Source organism: Corvus moneduloides, chromosome 10 (genome assembly GCF_009650955.1).
Source record: "Corvus moneduloides isolate bCorMon1 chromosome 10, bCorMon1.pri, whole genome shotgun sequence".
Taxonomy (NCBI): Eukaryota; Metazoa; Chordata; class Aves; order Passeriformes; family Corvidae; genus Corvus; species Corvus moneduloides.
Genome location: NC_045485.1, coordinates 27,676,757 through 27,693,495, shown reverse-complemented (window position 1 = coordinate 27,693,495; position 16,739 = coordinate 27,676,757). Strand labels below are relative to the sequence as shown.

General features: G+C 52.4%; 2 protein-coding genes across 2 annotated transcripts; one reads left to right on the top strand and one right to left on the bottom strand.

Annotated features, from left to right (window-relative positions):
- The first annotated feature begins 33 nt into the window (after window positions 1-33).
- SELENOT (selenoprotein T) lies at window positions 34-6,417 on the top strand. Its single transcript, XM_032119781.1, has 6 exons — window positions 34-232; window positions 1,375-1,485; window positions 2,553-2,679; window positions 3,963-4,050; window positions 4,771-4,922; window positions 5,622-6,417. The coding sequence occupies exons 1-5, from the start codon at window positions 69-71 to the stop codon at window positions 4,893-4,895; spliced, it is 615 nt and encodes a 204-aa protein (XP_031975672.1). The 5' UTR covers window positions 34-68; the 3' UTR covers window positions 4,896-4,922; window positions 5,622-6,417.
- On the bottom strand, window positions 5,990-13,510 carry ERICH6 (glutamate rich 6). Its single transcript, XM_032119991.1, has 9 exons — window positions 12,846-13,510; window positions 11,896-11,994; window positions 11,665-11,819; window positions 10,631-10,695; window positions 9,193-9,812; window positions 8,967-9,052; window positions 8,459-8,611; window positions 7,963-8,188; window positions 5,990-7,540 (listed from the first exon to the last, which is right to left on the bottom strand). Exons 1-9 carry the CDS (start codon window positions 13,044-13,046, stop codon window positions 7,274-7,276), a joined length of 1,872 nt encoding a protein of 623 aa, XP_031975882.1. The 5' UTR covers window positions 13,047-13,510; the 3' UTR covers window positions 5,990-7,273.
- Between the last annotated feature and the right edge of the window lie 3,229 nt (window positions 13,511-16,739).

The window sequence follows — 16,739 nt, the reverse complement described above, 5'->3', positions numbered from 1 at the left end:
GCCCCCGCCGTGCGCGTGACCTTGGCGCGGCGGCGCGCGCGCAGTGCCTCAGCGGCTGCGGCGGCGAGATGCGAGCGGCGGGACTGCGGCGGCTGCTGCTGCTGTTGCTGCTGGCGGGGCTGGCGGCGGCACCGGGCGGCGGCGGCGCCGCGGCGGCGGAGCAGGGCGGGCTGCCGGCGAAGAAGCTGCGCATGGCCTACGCCACCGGGCCGCTGCTCAAGTTCCAGATCTGGTGAGGGACGCCCGCCAAGATGGCGACGGCCAAAATGGCGGCGTCCTCTGGGCCGTCGCCTTTCCCTCCCTCGTTCGTTTTTCTTCCTTTCCCTCAGCGCTGTGGCGGCCTCGCTCGCTCTTGTCGTCCGTGGAGGGGCCAGCCCTGGGGCCGGGGGCCTCCCCGCCCTGGCGACCTGTCGGGGGGCCTGGCCCTGTTGGGGCGTGGGAGGTGGCACCGGACTGCGGGCGGCGGCTCTCTCAGTGGGGCCCACTTTACGGCCACCCGCCATAAAACCGCGCTTTTCGGGCACGTTAATGCCGTGTGTGGCGTTGTGCTGGTGCGGAACTAACGTTTGGGAGGAATCGATGCCTTAGCAATGGCTGTAATTTTGTGTTTGTCTTGGTGCAGTGCCCGTGTTGGAGTCGGGGCGCTCGGGTACCTTTGCACCATTCCGGGGGTGTTGCCGATGGTATCAGCAGCTCCGAGCAGGGCTGAGGCAGCCCCGGCGCACGGACCTGTTTGGCTCGGGGAGAAAAAAACTCAAGAGGCCCGGAGCGCTTGTCGCCACGATTCCCGGCCCTCGGGGTGGGCAGGGCCGGCCCTTGTGACTCTACGAGGCACTGCAGAAGTGCTCAGGGGAAAATGCTGGGTTTGAGGTCTTTAGCGATTTTACCGCAGTTTTTATAGAGGCGGCTGCTGAGAGACGACGCAGAGGACAGCTCAGGAATATTTAACTCCTGCAGTTCCCGTGTCGTGCTGACACAGGGGTGGCTGGGAGCAATATTACCTGTTTGGGCAGTCCTGGAGAGGACAGCTCTGTGTGAATTTTTTTTTTTTTTTTTTTTTTTTGGCAGAGAGGAAGGGGTTGCTTCCACCGACTTCCTACATTAATCCTAATTTAATAGATTTTTCCAGGGGAAGGGAGTGATTTGATGCCCCGTGGCTGTTTCCAGAGCTCTGTGTCTGTGCTGGGATGTGGGGCAAACCCGTATCACACCCAGGCCTTACCTCTTTGGGTTTGTGATGTGTAATTTCACTGCAGATCAGTTTTTCTCTGTGCCATAAAAAATTTTAGTTCTATTTTAACTTGAAGGGGTTATGAACAGAGTGACTGTACCATGCAGCCCTCGAGCTGTGGTGACAATCCTGTCTGTGTTCAGTGTCTCCTGAGGCTACAGGCGGGTGTTTGAGGAGTACATGCGGGTCATCAGCCAGCGGTACCCAGACATCCGAATCGAAGGGGAGAACTACCTTCCTCAACCTATCTATAGGTGAGCATGTCACCTCATACTGTGTACTGTGCTTTCCAGTGGTAAACAGATGCATTTACACTGAAATAATGCTGAAAATACAAACTTAAGGGGAATTTCTGTTGGGATTACACACAAACGTGATTTTCTGCCTTCTAGGTAGCTGCCTTAGTTTTCCGTACAAGCATCACTATCTGGATATCTGTATGATGAGGCCTGTCATATCCGACCTAAAATATATTGTGTAACTCTTTTTTGTCACAGTGAATTTTCCCAGCTGTTCTTTGTGCTGTATCTGGACATAAATTCAATTTGTTGCTCAGGCTTATGCACTTAGTGACAAATCCCTGTACTGGGTTAAGGAGACAGAGGAAGGGAAAGTTCATTTTTAACATCTGAATCAGGGAGAGCTCACCTCAGGAGAGAGCCAGGGTGGCTTTTGCTGCAGCTGTGGGGGGAAAGTCCAAAGACATTGAGAAAAAGTCAAAATAGTGTTATTCCTGTTACTTAAAGCAGTGCGCCCACGCTGGAGAGTGATGCCATAGTTACTGGGTGGCTCCTGGAACACTCGTTGGCCCAATTTCTGGCAGGGTTGCAGTGGTGGGAGGCTGCAGGGCGCAGTGCCTTGGTGTGGGCTGGCTGTGGGGAGTTCTGCATCACTGGGAAATGCTCCACAAGAAGTGGTGCCCGTCACTTAAATGTGTCTCTGTAATATGGAACAGCTTCTTTAGAAATGGAATCTGTTATCCACTTCAGGCATATATAAGTTGAAAGCAAAGTCCCATTTGAGGTCTGCTGAGGAACAAAAGAATCTGTCTGTGGTATACAAGAAGGTGTCTTTCTGGGGTGCCGTATGAAAGCAGGGCCTTATTGGGGGTGTTGTTAATGCGTGTTGCTTTTTTGTTTTGTTGGTTTGATTGGGTTTGGGGTTTTTCCACAGTGAAATAAACCCTCTTGGAAAGTTTTTTACTTCGTTTGAAACATTTGATTGTACACTGTCAAAAGTCTACTAGTGAGGTGAATTACAGTTGTGTATGGTGAAGTAGGAACTGAACCTTTCAGTCACTGGTGTGTGTCGTCTCCAACAGGCACATAGCATCCTTCCTGTCTGTCTTCAAACTAGTATTAATTGGCTTAATCATCGTTGGCAAGGACCCGTTTGCTTTCTTTGGCATGCAAGCTCCAAGCATCTGGCAGTGGGGCCAAGAAAACAAGGTAAGGGACGTACTTCTTTTAGTCTGAAAAAGGAGCTTCAGAGTTACTTCATGAGGGTGTTCTGTGAGTCCCTCAGTTCTGACTGATTTACCTTTCATACACTACAGCCTTACAGTAGAATAATTCTTATTAGTTGTGCTTTATGCTTTTGACAAACCCAGGTGTGGTTTGGTGATCTCTTCACAAGCTGCTGCTACTGCAGAGGGGCAGCTGAGGTTAATGTGCTGACAAAGATGATAAAAGAGGTTTTTATTTTTTAGGGCTCAAGAGTAGCATTTCAGGCCAGTGTTGTTGATGTTAAAATTACGGCTTCCCTTCTCTGTTGTCTCATAACTGTTTTGCAGTCGATGCTTCCATCAGACTCCTGATAGATTAGGCAGCAATTAGATGGGGGTTAGAAAAATGACGTTGAAATGTTGTGGGTGTTTTTGCAGAGCAGACTGACATGACATTGTGGGAGAATATCCCCGTGAGTCAGTACTGATGATGCCAGCAGATTCAGGGTGTTGTACTCTGATTTAGAGTAACCTTATTCCAGATTCATTCCACTAAACTAAAGTAATTTACAGACATTCATGCTGAGCTGCCCAGTGCCCTGGGTCTTTCACTGGCCAGTTGGAATGCCCAGAAGCTGTAGTAATTCCAGTTGAATTAAATGGGCCAACTCTGTGCCTGGCTGGGCTGGCTGTGGTGTGTAGCTGCTGTCCACGTGCCAGGTTCTGCGGTGTTGCAGTGACCTGTGTGAGTGTGCCTGTGAACAGGGAAAGGAAATTAGAGAGGTGCTGGCAGTGAGGGAGGAACTGCACTGCTGAAGACACTATCCTTTCCTCCTGAGTCACCCATGCACAGAGAAAATTCCAGATGAAGAGCTCAGAGGCATGCAGGAGGGTCGGTGGTTCCCATGCACACGTGACTGGCCTTGCTGTGCTGTTTGTGGCTGGGCCCTTAGCTCTGTGATCTGGAGATTGCTGTGACAGTGACAGGCTGTGTCTGGGAATGGCTGTGTTCCCGTGTCACAGTGCCAGCCCCCTTGCAGCTGGCTGTGCTGGGTCCAGAGGTGTGCGAGTCAGATGGGTTCAGAGCTGGTTTGGTGCTTTCCTGGGGAAGGCAAGGTGCACAGTCTGTGTAAAAGGAGGAAAGGGAGGTATCTGTAGATGGGAACATTGCTTGAGCAATCACAGAGGGAGTTCAGAGATACCCATGAACATCCAGTGCTCACTGAGAGTGAACAGCAGGTGTGGCGGACGTGGCTGAGGTCTGTGTGGATCTCTGTTCCCTTCCAGGTGTACGCCTGCATGATGGTCTTCTTCCTGAGCAACATGATTGAGAACCAGTGCATGTCCACTGGGGCTTTTGAGATCACTTTGAATGGTGAGCTGAGACTTTGTTTGAGGGGTTTTACATGTACACATATGAGAGCTGTGGGGTGGGGAGAATGAGGGATCGGGTCAGGAAATTTGTGTCCCAAACGTGCTATGTGAAAATTGCCATCCATTTGGATCTTCACATGTTGTCTATTACAATAAATGATGAAAATAATAGAAATCTTACAAAGTAATTTATACAGATGTCAGATATTCTACAACAGCTCTGTAAAAACTAGAGGGATATTTGATCCTTTGGAGTAACTGTGTTATGTTCTTTCTTTGTGTGTGATGTGCATTAAATAAGAAACCATCAGCTATAGGGGCATGTACTCTCCAGTTAGATGCTTTCCCTGTTTGTTCTGCAGCATGCTTTAGCCTTGGAATCCTAAAGAATCTGTTACTATTACTGGATTATCAGTGCCGGTGGACAACAGTACTGATTTTTCAGGTTGAGAGGAACATCAGTAGATACTTTGCATCTCTCCATCCATATGATACACTTCTGAGTGGAAGCATTAGACACTCTACTCTCCTATTTGGGCTGGGGTTCAGCATAGCCAGAGGTTGGAAGCATCGTTGATTCACATGTTTTCCTCAAGACAGATCAGTACCAACTCACACAGCTTCCTAGAGCTTCTCAATTCCATGTTTACACCAGCTCTGCCTGTTTTCTGATGCTCCCAGTGTAACGGTGCTTTTCTCCCCTCTGTGTGTTCTGCGCTAGATGTCCCAGTGTGGTCTAAGCTGGAGTCTGGTCACCTCCCTTCCATGCAGCAGCTTGTACAGATCCTTGATAACGAGATGAAGCTCAATGTGCACATGGAGTCAATGCCCCATCATCGATCATAGCCCCATTGATCAGCACTGAAACTTCTCGTAAGTCTCCCCCAGTCACCAGTGCGTTTACCCAGGTGAGACGGGCACACTGGACTGGATTTTAGGATTGTGTATTTGTTCAGGTAAATGTTTTTCTGGAGAGCCAGCTCCCATGATGTTAAACTGCCATATGTGGTGTCACAGAGGCTGTTCAGGTGGGAGGCTTTGGGATGTAGCTCATTCTGCCTCCTCAGAGCAGGAAGCTGGCATTCCACGAGGCAGGAGAAGGTGTGTTACTGCATGCAGAAGGCCTAATGTCAGTGAAGCACGCAGTGCAGAGATCAGAAACGCGCTGTTACGTGCCTTAGAACAGCCTCTGTGCAAGGGATTAAGGTCTCCCTGGCTTTTAACCCAACTGAATTGCACAACCTTGGGGAACAGAATGCTGTCCTGTTCCTTCCATAATCCTGGAGAACAGAATACTGTCGTGCTCCTGTTGCTGTACTGCCCTGCCCCTCTGCAAAAGCTCCACAGCTTTTTGTAGCACAGGGTTCAGATCCTCTAGGTACTTTATGGCAAACCACTTCCATGTTCCTGTGTCACCTGCGGCTTTCAAAACACCTAGGTTACAATTCCCCATCTTGGGGCTGGCTCCGTGCAGGTGTGCAGTAGGCTCAGTGTGGGTGTCCCTGGCTCAGTGTGGATGTGCTGCTGTGGTGTGGGGGTGTTGCCAACTGTAACCCCGGTGTCTCTCTGCAGGCGTTGGGTGGTGGTTCCCAGGCCACGTGGCGCAGACCCATGAAGGCCTGCACTGAAGACAGATGCTGTTGGTGCAGGCTGGATGCCTCTCTTGCAGCCACGTTGTGCCTCCTGGACAAACACTCAATGAGCCCTGTTTCAGTGCTGGCCGGTCCACACTGCACAGCCACGAGTGCAATAATACTGTATAGTTTTTTTAAGACTTCATTCGACCAGTTCATAGATCAGCAATGCAGGCATTACTAATGGTAACTTATTTTATATTCATGTTTCACACAATGGCAGATTGAGTTGATACCTAATTTTTCCTTGGAAAAAGAGAAGTTTGTTTAATCTGTTGTATTTTATATGAATTTATGTTCTTTTTGTAGTTTAAAATGAAGTTATCGGAGTGTCTGATACTGTCCTAAACTGTTGAGTAATTGATAGCTGTCTATCAAATCTCTCTGATGTGGTTAAAACAGGTTTGTATATTTCTCAAAATTTATGGCAGAGTCGAACAGTGCATTATATACTGAATTATATAAGGAAAATTATATGCGGAATAGTTACATCATTTGGTGACTTCAGTGAAAATTAAGATCAGCTACTCTTTAATCATGTGGGCCAGCTCCAGCAGTTTTTCCTTGGCCATTTGAGATGAGCTGGGCCTTCCTGCTGGCCTGAATTGAACCCAAGAACATTAATTGAAATAAAGAGTTCCCATTTCCTGTGTGAAGTACCTTGTTTGTCACTGATGAACATTCTTGGAACTGCAATTGAAAAACTGCATAAAAAGCCAACTTTCTAAAGTTAATGAGCTTGTATTTGTCATGTGTAAGCCCCTGAGAACCTCCCATGCTGGGAGCGGTACATGGAGCTTGGCCTTGTCCTTCAGGCAGCTGCCACAGTTCAGGTGTGGCCTCCCTGGGGGAAACTGGCCAGGTAAACCCCAAGTTTCAAAGGCAGCTCTGAGAGCCTGGGAAGGTTCCTCACTGCCGAGTGCAGCACCATGGGCCTCTGAACACCCACTGACAGCTCTGTGTTTGCAGTGCTTGAACCAGAGCCCGTCCCACGCTGCAGCTGGTGCTCCCTGGAGCCAAGCATAGGTGATTGCTCTGGGCACTCTGAGGGCATTTGTTGCTCTCTGCACAGGAAACCACCTTGTCTTGTACCTGCAGCCAGCTGAGCTGCCGTAGGCGCAGGCACCAGGAACACTTGGGGCATCCTGCTAGTGCCACCTTCTTGTTAGGAGTGGCAGAGCAGTACCTGTGTGGGTGACTTGAGCAAGCACCTGCCTGTGTACCTGTCCCAGGCCCTGGCTTGGCTGTGCTCTTTGCTTTTACCTTGTGCCATACCCAAGGGCTGAAGTGACTACTCGGCCAGGGCTGAAGTTGGAAGGAAGGCTGCTCAGGAGCAGTGAACTGGTGCGGAGCATGGGATTACTCTGCCCTAGCAAAGCCCTCTCGTGCCTCCAAGGTGTCACCAGTGCGGGCTGGTACTGCCTGCCCTGAGCAAGACCCATTTGGGGATGCGTGGAGCGGCCCTGGACCACCCTTTGCTCTGCACCAGGGCAGCGCCAGAGGTGAAACCTTGCTGAGCACATGCAGGTGCCACAGCATCAGGGAGTGTGTGTGTCTGGTGCATTTTGCCTTACACCACACACACGCTGGTCAGAGCTGCTGTGCATTTACTATCGCCCTGATGGAGCGGCGCAGCTCGTCACTTATGTCAGCAGCCATGCAGAGCTCCAGGATCTTCACAGCCTGGGTCATGAGGTATGTGGGAGGCTGCATTTTGTTCCACTGCTCACTGGAAGGGAAGTTGAGGCATCCCCGCATCCTGTCGAAGAGCTGCAGGATCCTCACCCGGAAGGCGAGCAGCAGGAGCTCATCCTCGCCTAGCCAGGTTGGAGGAGGCAGCTGGCTGGCAGCGCTGGCCTGCACAACAGAGGCAACATGTTAGCAGAGCCACCAGAGCCTGGGACAGGGCTTCTGTCTCCCAGCAGACAAACCTGCCCCTGTGCCAGGAGCCTGTGGAGGAAAGGAGCTGCCATGCACCCTGCCCACATGGATTCTAGCTCTTCTCCCTGTGGCAGAGCCAGGGTGACTCCTGGGGATTTAGCTAGGGACTTGCCTGGGAGTGGAGTCCCACACCTAGCAGCTCTCTTGCAGAGAGCTGGGGCTGGCAAGTGCCCCATCTCCATGGGAGTGGCTGAAATACACGCCACCTCCATGCCTTGCTTTTTGGGGAAGGAGCATGGGGCAACATAGGGAGCATCCACCACAGGGTAAGCACAGATGGGAACTTGCCTGGCTGCTCCCCTCCCACTGTGGGGAGTGGTTCGGCACAGGAAAAATACCTGCACTTTGGTTCCCATGTTGAGTTTTGCCTGTCGCCCCATGGCGAGGAAGGAGATGAAGATCTTGTCCTGGGCCAGGATCCTGACTCCCACGTGGCGGTTCAGGGAGATGAAAATGGGGCTCAGTGGGACATGGGGTCCTGGTGACAAATTTGGCCACATCCACCTTCTAACCCTGTTGCCTCCTTGGTCCAAATATTGCCCACCGTGGATACTCATATTTATCCTAAAAGAGAGGGAAGTGGAAGCTCTGAACCCTGTAGCTTCTGTGGCGGAATGTCTCTCATTCCCCTGAGGGATGGGACAGAGGCACAGCAGGGGCAGGGTCTGTCCCCCACCTCTCAAGGCACAGCTGGGTTGCCTTGCTGCTCTGGGGGCACCCAAAGCAGGGCCCAAGAGCTGCTGAATTTGTCTATTTTTGGATGCTATTAAAAATACCCTTTATGGCCTTCAAAATGTCAATGCACAGAGGAGAGAGCAAAGCTGCTGAACACACCACTCATCTCCGTTCGGGTAATAGCACGTGCTCCTGCCCTCAGACTGAAACAGTGCTCGGATTTTGGATGTCCTCAGCTCGTCTTCCTGTACTATGCAAGTCAGCTGGTCTCTCTCTTGTGTAATGATGATGGCCAGGTTTCCAGATGGATAGCTGCTGCCAGGTAAGGTGTTTGTAACCCCCTGCTTTGCTTGGTTGGTCTGTTATTACCCGCTGAATATTTCAGGGTACTACTTGGGGGTGTGAAAACTGATAAATTGCCCAGAGCGCTGTTAAAGGTGTGCTGCTCCCTTGGGCTGGGTGTTGGAAGCTAGTGCTTGTCCCTCATTGGAGCTGCTGGCTGCTCTTTGAGACCTCAGCTCAGGAGCTGCGTCAAGTTTCACTGCTGCTGCTCCTCATACAGAGCGAGTGGGAGTGATGAGCCAGATTGTTGATATGAAGTTGACTGGGACACACTTAAAATCATTAACAGCCCTGGACTACTGCAAGTGAGCCCCATAAAGGATACAATAACTGCGAGGTTCCATCTGGGAGCATGGTAAGGAATTTCTTTCCATGTCTGTAGTACTTCTGCACCAATTTACCCTTCCCCACCTAAGATTGGAAGGATAAAACAGGTATCTGAGGCCAGTCTGGCACAGCTGCTCTGTGAAAATGGGCAGTGCCAGGCTCCGACCGCTCGGAGCGCTGACACATCCAAGGTGTTCCCGTCGCCGTCGGCCGCAGATACCTGCCTTCTTCCCCAGGAGACCGAAATCGTAGCCGATGACGCCGCGGGACACAGGTTCCTGGTTGCTCTCGGGCTCTTTCTCGGACCCGGGCTGCTCCTCGGGCCGGGGCTCGGGCTCGGGCTCGGGCTCGGGCTTAGGCTCCTCCTCGGGCCGGGGCTCCGGCTCGGGCTCCTCCTCGGGCCGGGGCTCCGGCTCCGGTTCGGGCTCGGGCTCGGGCTCGGGCTCCTCCTCGGGCCGGGGCTCCGGCTCGGGCTCCTCCTCGGGCCGGGGCTCCGGCTCCGGCTCGGGCTCCGGCTCCGGTTCGGGCTCGGGCTCTTTCTCGGGCTCGGGCTCCTCCTCGGGCCGGGACTCGGCCTCCGGCTCGGGCTCGGGCTCGGGCTCGGGCTCGGGCTCTTGCTCGGGCTCGGGCTCGGGCTCCTCCTCGGGCCGGGGCTCCGGCTCCGGTTCGGGCTCGGGCTCTTTCTCGGGCTCGGGCTCCTCCTCGGGCCGGGGCTCCGGCTGCGGCTCCGTCTCGGGCTTGGGCTCGGGCTCGGCTGCTCTCCCAACAGGCACTGGTGTCCCGGCTTTGGGAGATGTGGGTTGCCGGGAAAGCTCGTACACAACGGATCCAGTTTGCTGTGAACCTGGAGAGCAGAGGGAGGGCTTCTGTGCAGCGGGGAGGGTTGGCAGTGCCCACCGCGGGGCTGCCCAATACCTCTGCTATAACTGCGGGAGTGGGAATTCCTGGCATTAGCACGCCATCCTGACAGTCTGTCTCGGGGTATTTTCTAACAAGGACAGTCCAAAGTGCTTATCTATTTCAGAGCACAGGATTATGACAAAAGATAGATTTTTTTTCAGTTATGTATATATATATATACACATCTGTGTAAAGAGCAACTTTTTGGGATAACATTTGGCTCCACACACTGGAACTGACCATTTGAGATGCCACAGAAGCCTCAGTGCCCTGCCATCCTCTGTGAAAACATGCCCATATTGTAAATCTGGTTCACCTGTTAAAACTCCTCCTCTACAGCTAGACCCAAAGGCTGCTCAGTCATCCACAGCCTGGGCTAGGAACTGGTGGAGTATCCACCTGATCAGGCAAAATATGGGTGACCCTCATTCTGGCAGTTCCTACTTCCCAAGGGCTTGGCTTTGCCAACTTGTCCTCTCAGGTCAGGTTCTGTGCATCTCAGCTGGAAACTTCACATATGCATACTGAAAATCATGACAAACAGCCTCTCTGTGCAAAGGGGATGTGCCCGCTCTTGTGCTCATCTGCGAGGGATGATTTAATATGGCTGTATCTGTATCTAATTTAATGAGCTTGCATATCTGACAATGAACAAACATGTTGCTGTATAAAATCCTCCTGCTCAGTTAGAAACCAGCAATTCCACTGAATGCATTGTTGAGATAAATGGACAAATAGATCCATAAGGAAATACCAACTCACCTTCAGTGGCACTCAGCTCAAAAGACTGGTCAGCCAACTCTCCGGCCAGGTGTCTCTTCTGCTGCCTGGAAAATAGAGGTGTTCCTGATAGACATCTCATATATAGTGTTTGGAAAGCTGCAAGTGGTGGATATCCCTGCCTTAGGAACACAACTTTCTGAATCCGTTTTTCTCCCTGCTCACAATTTCAAGTAACAGGCAGCAGAGTGTCACCAAAATACTCATATCTCAGCAGAAAAGAATTGTGCCCACACAGATTCCAGTGAACAGACTGCCATTGCAGTGGCATCAGCTCGACTGGCAGGAGAGCTGAATACTGTAATGGGGTTTGGATTAGGATTTTATGTGAAAGAGAAGGACAGATGCCCACAAGATCAAGAAAACAGCTCATCTTCAAGAATATTTTGATTATTCTTGTGTAGCTTCCTATAAATGACACTGGGACAGTGGTTTGGTGTGCTCTGTACATAGTAGGAGGCACTTGCACCCTCAGACTGCAAAGGATTTTCAAGGAGACCAACAGTTTACTTCCAGGTGTACTGGTTTACTTTTCCTTTTCCCTGTGGCTTAGACTTTCCCCCGAGGCTTAGACTCTTGCATAAGCTTTGGGTCTCCTGCTAAATAGCCTGAGAACTTGCAGAGTTCTTGTGTGTCACTCTGGAAACTAATCCAAACACGTCACAGTTTATGGAGCAAAACAGGAATACAAATTCCAGATTTGTTTCAGTGCCAGAGGTTAAAGCTACACCCAAATACTGTCCCTTCCCACAGCTGTGGGTGTTTTTGGCTCTACCTGTCTCTACATAGTTTGTCTGTCAGCACTGGAATTAACATTTCACTCAGCATGTGCCCCGCCACCTCCTTGTGCGGCCTGTCAATAGAGGAGTCAGAAGGGACCAGAGAGAATCTGAACTTCTGGTGCCTGAAGCAAAGTTTTTTCTTCTTTCATCCCTCTCCTGCAGTTTCTTAATACTCCTTTTCCCCTCAGAGCTCCCTGTTCATTACACAGACCTGATCCCCAGTTCTTCCAGTACCTCTGGTTCTTTTGCTCCTGTGACAGCAGCTGGTTGGCTTCAGAGCCGAGGGATTCGTGGGTGCTGACAGCTCTGGGAAGGCTGCTGGCATCCTCCAGCCTCTTCTCCTTCATGAAGAACTCATAGAGGTCTCGGCTGTGCTCACAGCAGAATCGCTAGAAGGTGAGAGAGCAGAGCCGTGAGTGTGGCCGTTCCACAGCAAACCCCTGTTCATCCTTCCCGCCAGCTTACGTCTTCCTTGTCCTCGGAGAAGGGGACATCCTCGGAGAAGGGGAACGGCCTCAGCAGGTTGCAACAGTACTCACATGTTGGCTCAGCATCCTCCTCTGCCTGCAGCGATGGTGGGGAGAGCAGGGAGAAAGGACGTGGGGTACCAGCCCCCAAATCTCCGAGTTAGCATGGAGAAAGAGGGCTCTGCTCAAAATGCAACAAATGTGACAAAGCACCTAAGGGCACTCATGACAGATCCATGTCTGGGATATCTTGGAACAAGTTAACATTAAGTTCAGGAAACCACCAAAAAGAAAAGCAGATCTGTTGTAAATAAATCAATAAATGCCCCCAAAGAAAGGAAATGACTGTGGTATTCATGAGCCCTGCTCCTTCCCCGGAAATCTGAGAGCACAGAACACTGTAGCTGAGGATCTGAATGTGTTACAGAGAGAAAAAGCTCCTACTGTCGGCAGTTGTGGGACTTTCTGAGGAAGCACCAGCAGATTTGGTGACACAGAGCTGGTCACATCTGACCAGATGCAAACCAGGTTGGCCGCAGGGTGTGTTTTGAGGATGGGTACTGGATATCCTGAAGCAAAATTCCCTTGCTCCCCACCTCGTGCCTCGGATTACCTCTTTGGTGACTTTTCTCTGCTAAGGGTTACAGGGAACTCTGTGCCCTGCTTGTATTCTGTGACTGTACCTATTTATATACATTTTGTATCTGATTTAGACAGAGGCCAAAAAAGTCTGCTGGGAAATTCTCAACAGAGGATGCAGCAGTGGGGAGAGGCTGCACAGCCGCTTGCTGCCCAGGTGTGCACAGCAAGCGCCGTTTCAGCAGCCTTGCAGAAGAAAAACCTGTCATGAAGGGGCTCCTTTGCGGGCTCGGCAAAGGGCGTTGGTTCCATGTTGTCTACATGGAACCGTGTGAACGAAGCGGCGGGGAGCGCCCACCCCCGACTGACCTCGTGGTGTACGTTTGCCTGTGAGGACTCGGGTCTGTAGCCCAGGAGGGTGGGCAGGCCCGCGGGGGGCGGCTGCGGGCCGGCCGGGGGTGCCTCTGCCGGGTGCCCTGTGCCCTTCTCGAGGGGCCGGGACTGGTGGGGCCCGCCCGCCACATCGTCCGCCCCTGCGCTGGGCTCCGCGGCGCCGCCCGGGCCCTCCATGCCCGGCCCCTCCGTGCCCGGTCCCTCCGTGCCCGGTCCCTCCGTGCCCGGTCCCTCCGTGCCCGGTCCCTCCGTGCCCGGCCCGGTGCGGCGCCGTCTCCAGGGCGACGCTGTGGGCGCGGGGGACGCCGGGACCGAGCGCGGCGGCGGCTCCGCCCCTGGCCCGGCCCTGCCGCTCCATGCAGGACCCGCCCCGGGCCGGGGCCTCCCCGCGGTGCTGCGCTGCTGGGCGGCAGCTGCGGCTCCTCCGTTCCCCGTGCCCGCCTCGCCGGGGCTGCAGGTGCTGTGCCGGCCGCACCGCTCGGGACTCGCGGCCGGGAGAGGAGTCAGGGCGGCTCTCACGGGGCAGCCGGAGGCGCTCCGTGGTGCCCCGTGGTGCTGGCGGTGCCCCGAGCCGCCGCGCTCGGTCCTGGCCTCGCTGTCCTGGCGCTCCACGCCTGCCCAGCCCCGGAGCTGCTGCTTCTGTCAGGAGCTGGGAGCTGGACTCGGGGTGACACACGTTACCAAACCCGACGTGACTGCTTGTTCGGACACCACCTTTCTGCACCTGGAACACCTGCCCGTGGATTCCTTACACCTGTGTCACACGCTTGTCACACATCTGTTCCTAATCTCTCCCGCAGGACTGGGTGCTGTCGAACCTCTCCAAGGAGCTCGGAGAATAAAAGAGAGAAAACCGTCTTGTGCAAACCCAGCCAGGTTTGGATTCCCTTCGGCAGAGCAGGTGTGTGCTACTTTATCTGTGCTCTCTGTCAGAATTTGCAGTGTCTTACTAGCACGTGGGTTCCACAACGGAGTAAGTCTTCGCTTACTTTTCAAACGGAAAGAGCATGTTGAGGTGCAGCCAGTGGTATCGGTGGCTCGCCTGGTGTCGGTGCCGAGGAATCCCCATAGCACTGCGAGATCACTTCCATGGCTTCCCGGGATCGCCACAGCCCTAGGGTCCGGCTGCAGCACGACGGGGCGGAGTGCCCGTCCCGACAGCAGAGGGCCGGCGAGGCACAGCCGTGGGCAGGGCCCCCTCGAGTTGTGCTGAGTTCGCTCTAAACTCATCAGTCCCGTGACACTTGCATTTTAATTTGCGTTTGAAGTGGAAATAGTTTTTAGGGAGAACTCTAGTGACAGAAAAGTCGCTTCCCAGGCGCAGCTTTTGCTCGCTGGGTATCACCTTCCACAGCAGATGCTCCTGGTGGGCTGGAGAGCAGCCAAGGGGCTGCCCCGGCATGCAGGTCTGCCTGCTGCGAGCTCTGTCCGACATGCTTCACCATCCCTTTCAAGGCTGGGGGCTTGAAAGGGGTCAGTTCTGTTCAGAGAACCAGGCAGGCCTCAGTAACGTCTTCTGAATATTTTGAGGAACTGTCACACTTTTAACTGATGTCACCCTTGGGAAGTTGTATTAGCTGCCTTGGGAAGAAAACCTGAAACCCGAGGGAATGCTGAAATGAATGTCACTTGTTTACTCACTGACCTGAATTGGAAACACCTCACTTCTTGGCAGTGCCAAGAAGTGTATTCCTTATCCTAAACTCATTTGCAGTCAGAAAAGACACAAGGTGATGGGTTGGTTTTGTTTGGGTTCTTTTGAGGTGAGATTTAACAAGAGTTTGCCATTCCTTCAGAACTGAGTGGTGTGGACAGACCTAATGATAACGTGTGTTAACTTATCTAATGTGGGTTATAGGTAACACTGGAGTAATTAATTAATCCTGCTATATTCAAAGACACGCTTCGGAGTTTTGTTTTATGCAAAAATCCTCTTATGTCCCAACTGTCAGTAAGAAAATTATCTTACACTATAAGTTTTGCTGAATTACAGGAAAATTAATCAAATCTGTAAGACTTCTTGCTTAAATCCTGATAAAAGCACAGGTGGTAACACCTGTTGGAGCCATGGCTTGACGTTGTTTAAGCAGGAGGCAATTAGTTCACCAGGCTGATGCTGCCGGAGTTCTGCCAGCACAGTGTAAGTGAGACCAGATGTAGAATCTTTAATTGTTGGTATTCAGTGCCTAGAGAGTAATTCCCGGGGAGGCTTTTTCCATGGTCACTTCCAAGTTCTTGAGGCCAGACCTGAGCTTCCCTTCACTGAGGCCAAACTTGTTCTTGTGCACTTTTCTGGGGACTGCTGCCAGGTTCTGGTGATGGCTGCTTAGAGCTTGGACATAACTCCAGAGCTCTCCCAGGAGGAACACTGTCAGGACTGGTTTTCCTCCTTTTGTATTGTATTTATTCACACCAAGCCTCATCTGTTACTTTTCCTGCAATTTTCCACTACTGTGAGGCTTCCCCCTGCCAGTGTCACCTCGTGGCTCGCTGCCTCCTCCAAATGGCGCACGGACGGGATCTGGCACAGCCGTAGGCAGAGCTGGTATTTGCTGTCAGTGATTCAGGCAGAACGTTCCCATGGCAGAGGGGGGAGCTGCAGGCAGAGTCAGTTGTGGTGACAGCCCCGTGATTGGGTTGCACAAGTCAGGCTGTCACGATTGTCCCTGGGATTCACATCCCCACCCAGCTCCTCTGCTCGTGCCGCACAGTGGCTGTGTCCGGCAGCAGGGCTGGGAGGTGTCAGCGGCAAGGACCCCGCCAGAGAGAGCCAGCCCATGCCAGGGGATCCCAGCTGGTCCAGCATGGCCAAGCACACAGCATAACTGCGGAGCAGCTGCCACGCACTCGTGTGTTAGCACAGCTCCTCACTGTAGGTTTTGCAAAATATTTATTGCAAAATAAAGAAATATGGCAACAAAACTTAAATAGCAAATGACACAACACTGTGTGGCCATAAAGCTCTTGCTGTATTATGAATCTTTTACAATAAACAATAGTAAAGTGTGTCCCAGGGCAGCTGCACATGGACAGCCCATGTCACTGGCTCCAGCCATCTGTGATCTGTGACTTGTGCCTCCTGCTTGCACCTGTAACCGGCCCAATCCCCCTAAAGCTGACAGGAGCCAGCACCTTCCATGCTCTGTGAAATGTGCCATGCCATACCCCAGGCCCTTCTCTCCTTTTTCCTTTTAAAGCTGCCACAGCTGACCCAGTGCCCTTCCCTTCCATAAGGTAGCAGGCAATGGAGGGACATTGCTGAAGTACCTCCTGCTCCCCTTTGAGTCACAGCTTGTCCTATGAGAGGTTGCTTGGATTTCTTTCCTTTCTCACCTACTAGGAAAGGACAGGCAGCCAGGAAGGAGTACAGAGATATTGTGAGCAGCCAGGGATCAGGTTAGGAATGCTAAAACCCGAAAGAATTAAATCTGGCCGGGATGTCAAGGGCAACAAGCAAAGCCTCTGTAGGTACATCGGTGATAAAAGGAAGACTTGGGAGAATGTGGACCCTCTCTGGAAGGAAATGGGAAACCTGGTTACCTGGGACATGGAGAAGGCTGAGGTACTCAGCCATGTTTCTGACTCAGCCTTCATGGCAATTTCCTCCAGTCACACTGCCCAAGCTGCAGGAGGCAAAGGCAGAGAGTGGGAGAACAAAGAACCACCCACAGGAGGAGAGGATTGGGGTCAAGAAGGTCTAAGGGACCTGAAGGTGCACAAGTCCATGGGACCTGACGAGATGCACCCATGGGTTCATAGGGACTGTTGCAGGAAGTGGCTTGGCCACTATCCATCAGATTTGAGAAGCTGTGGCAGTCCAGAGACATTCCCACTGATGCCAAAAGGGGAAACAATCCCCTTTTTTTAGAA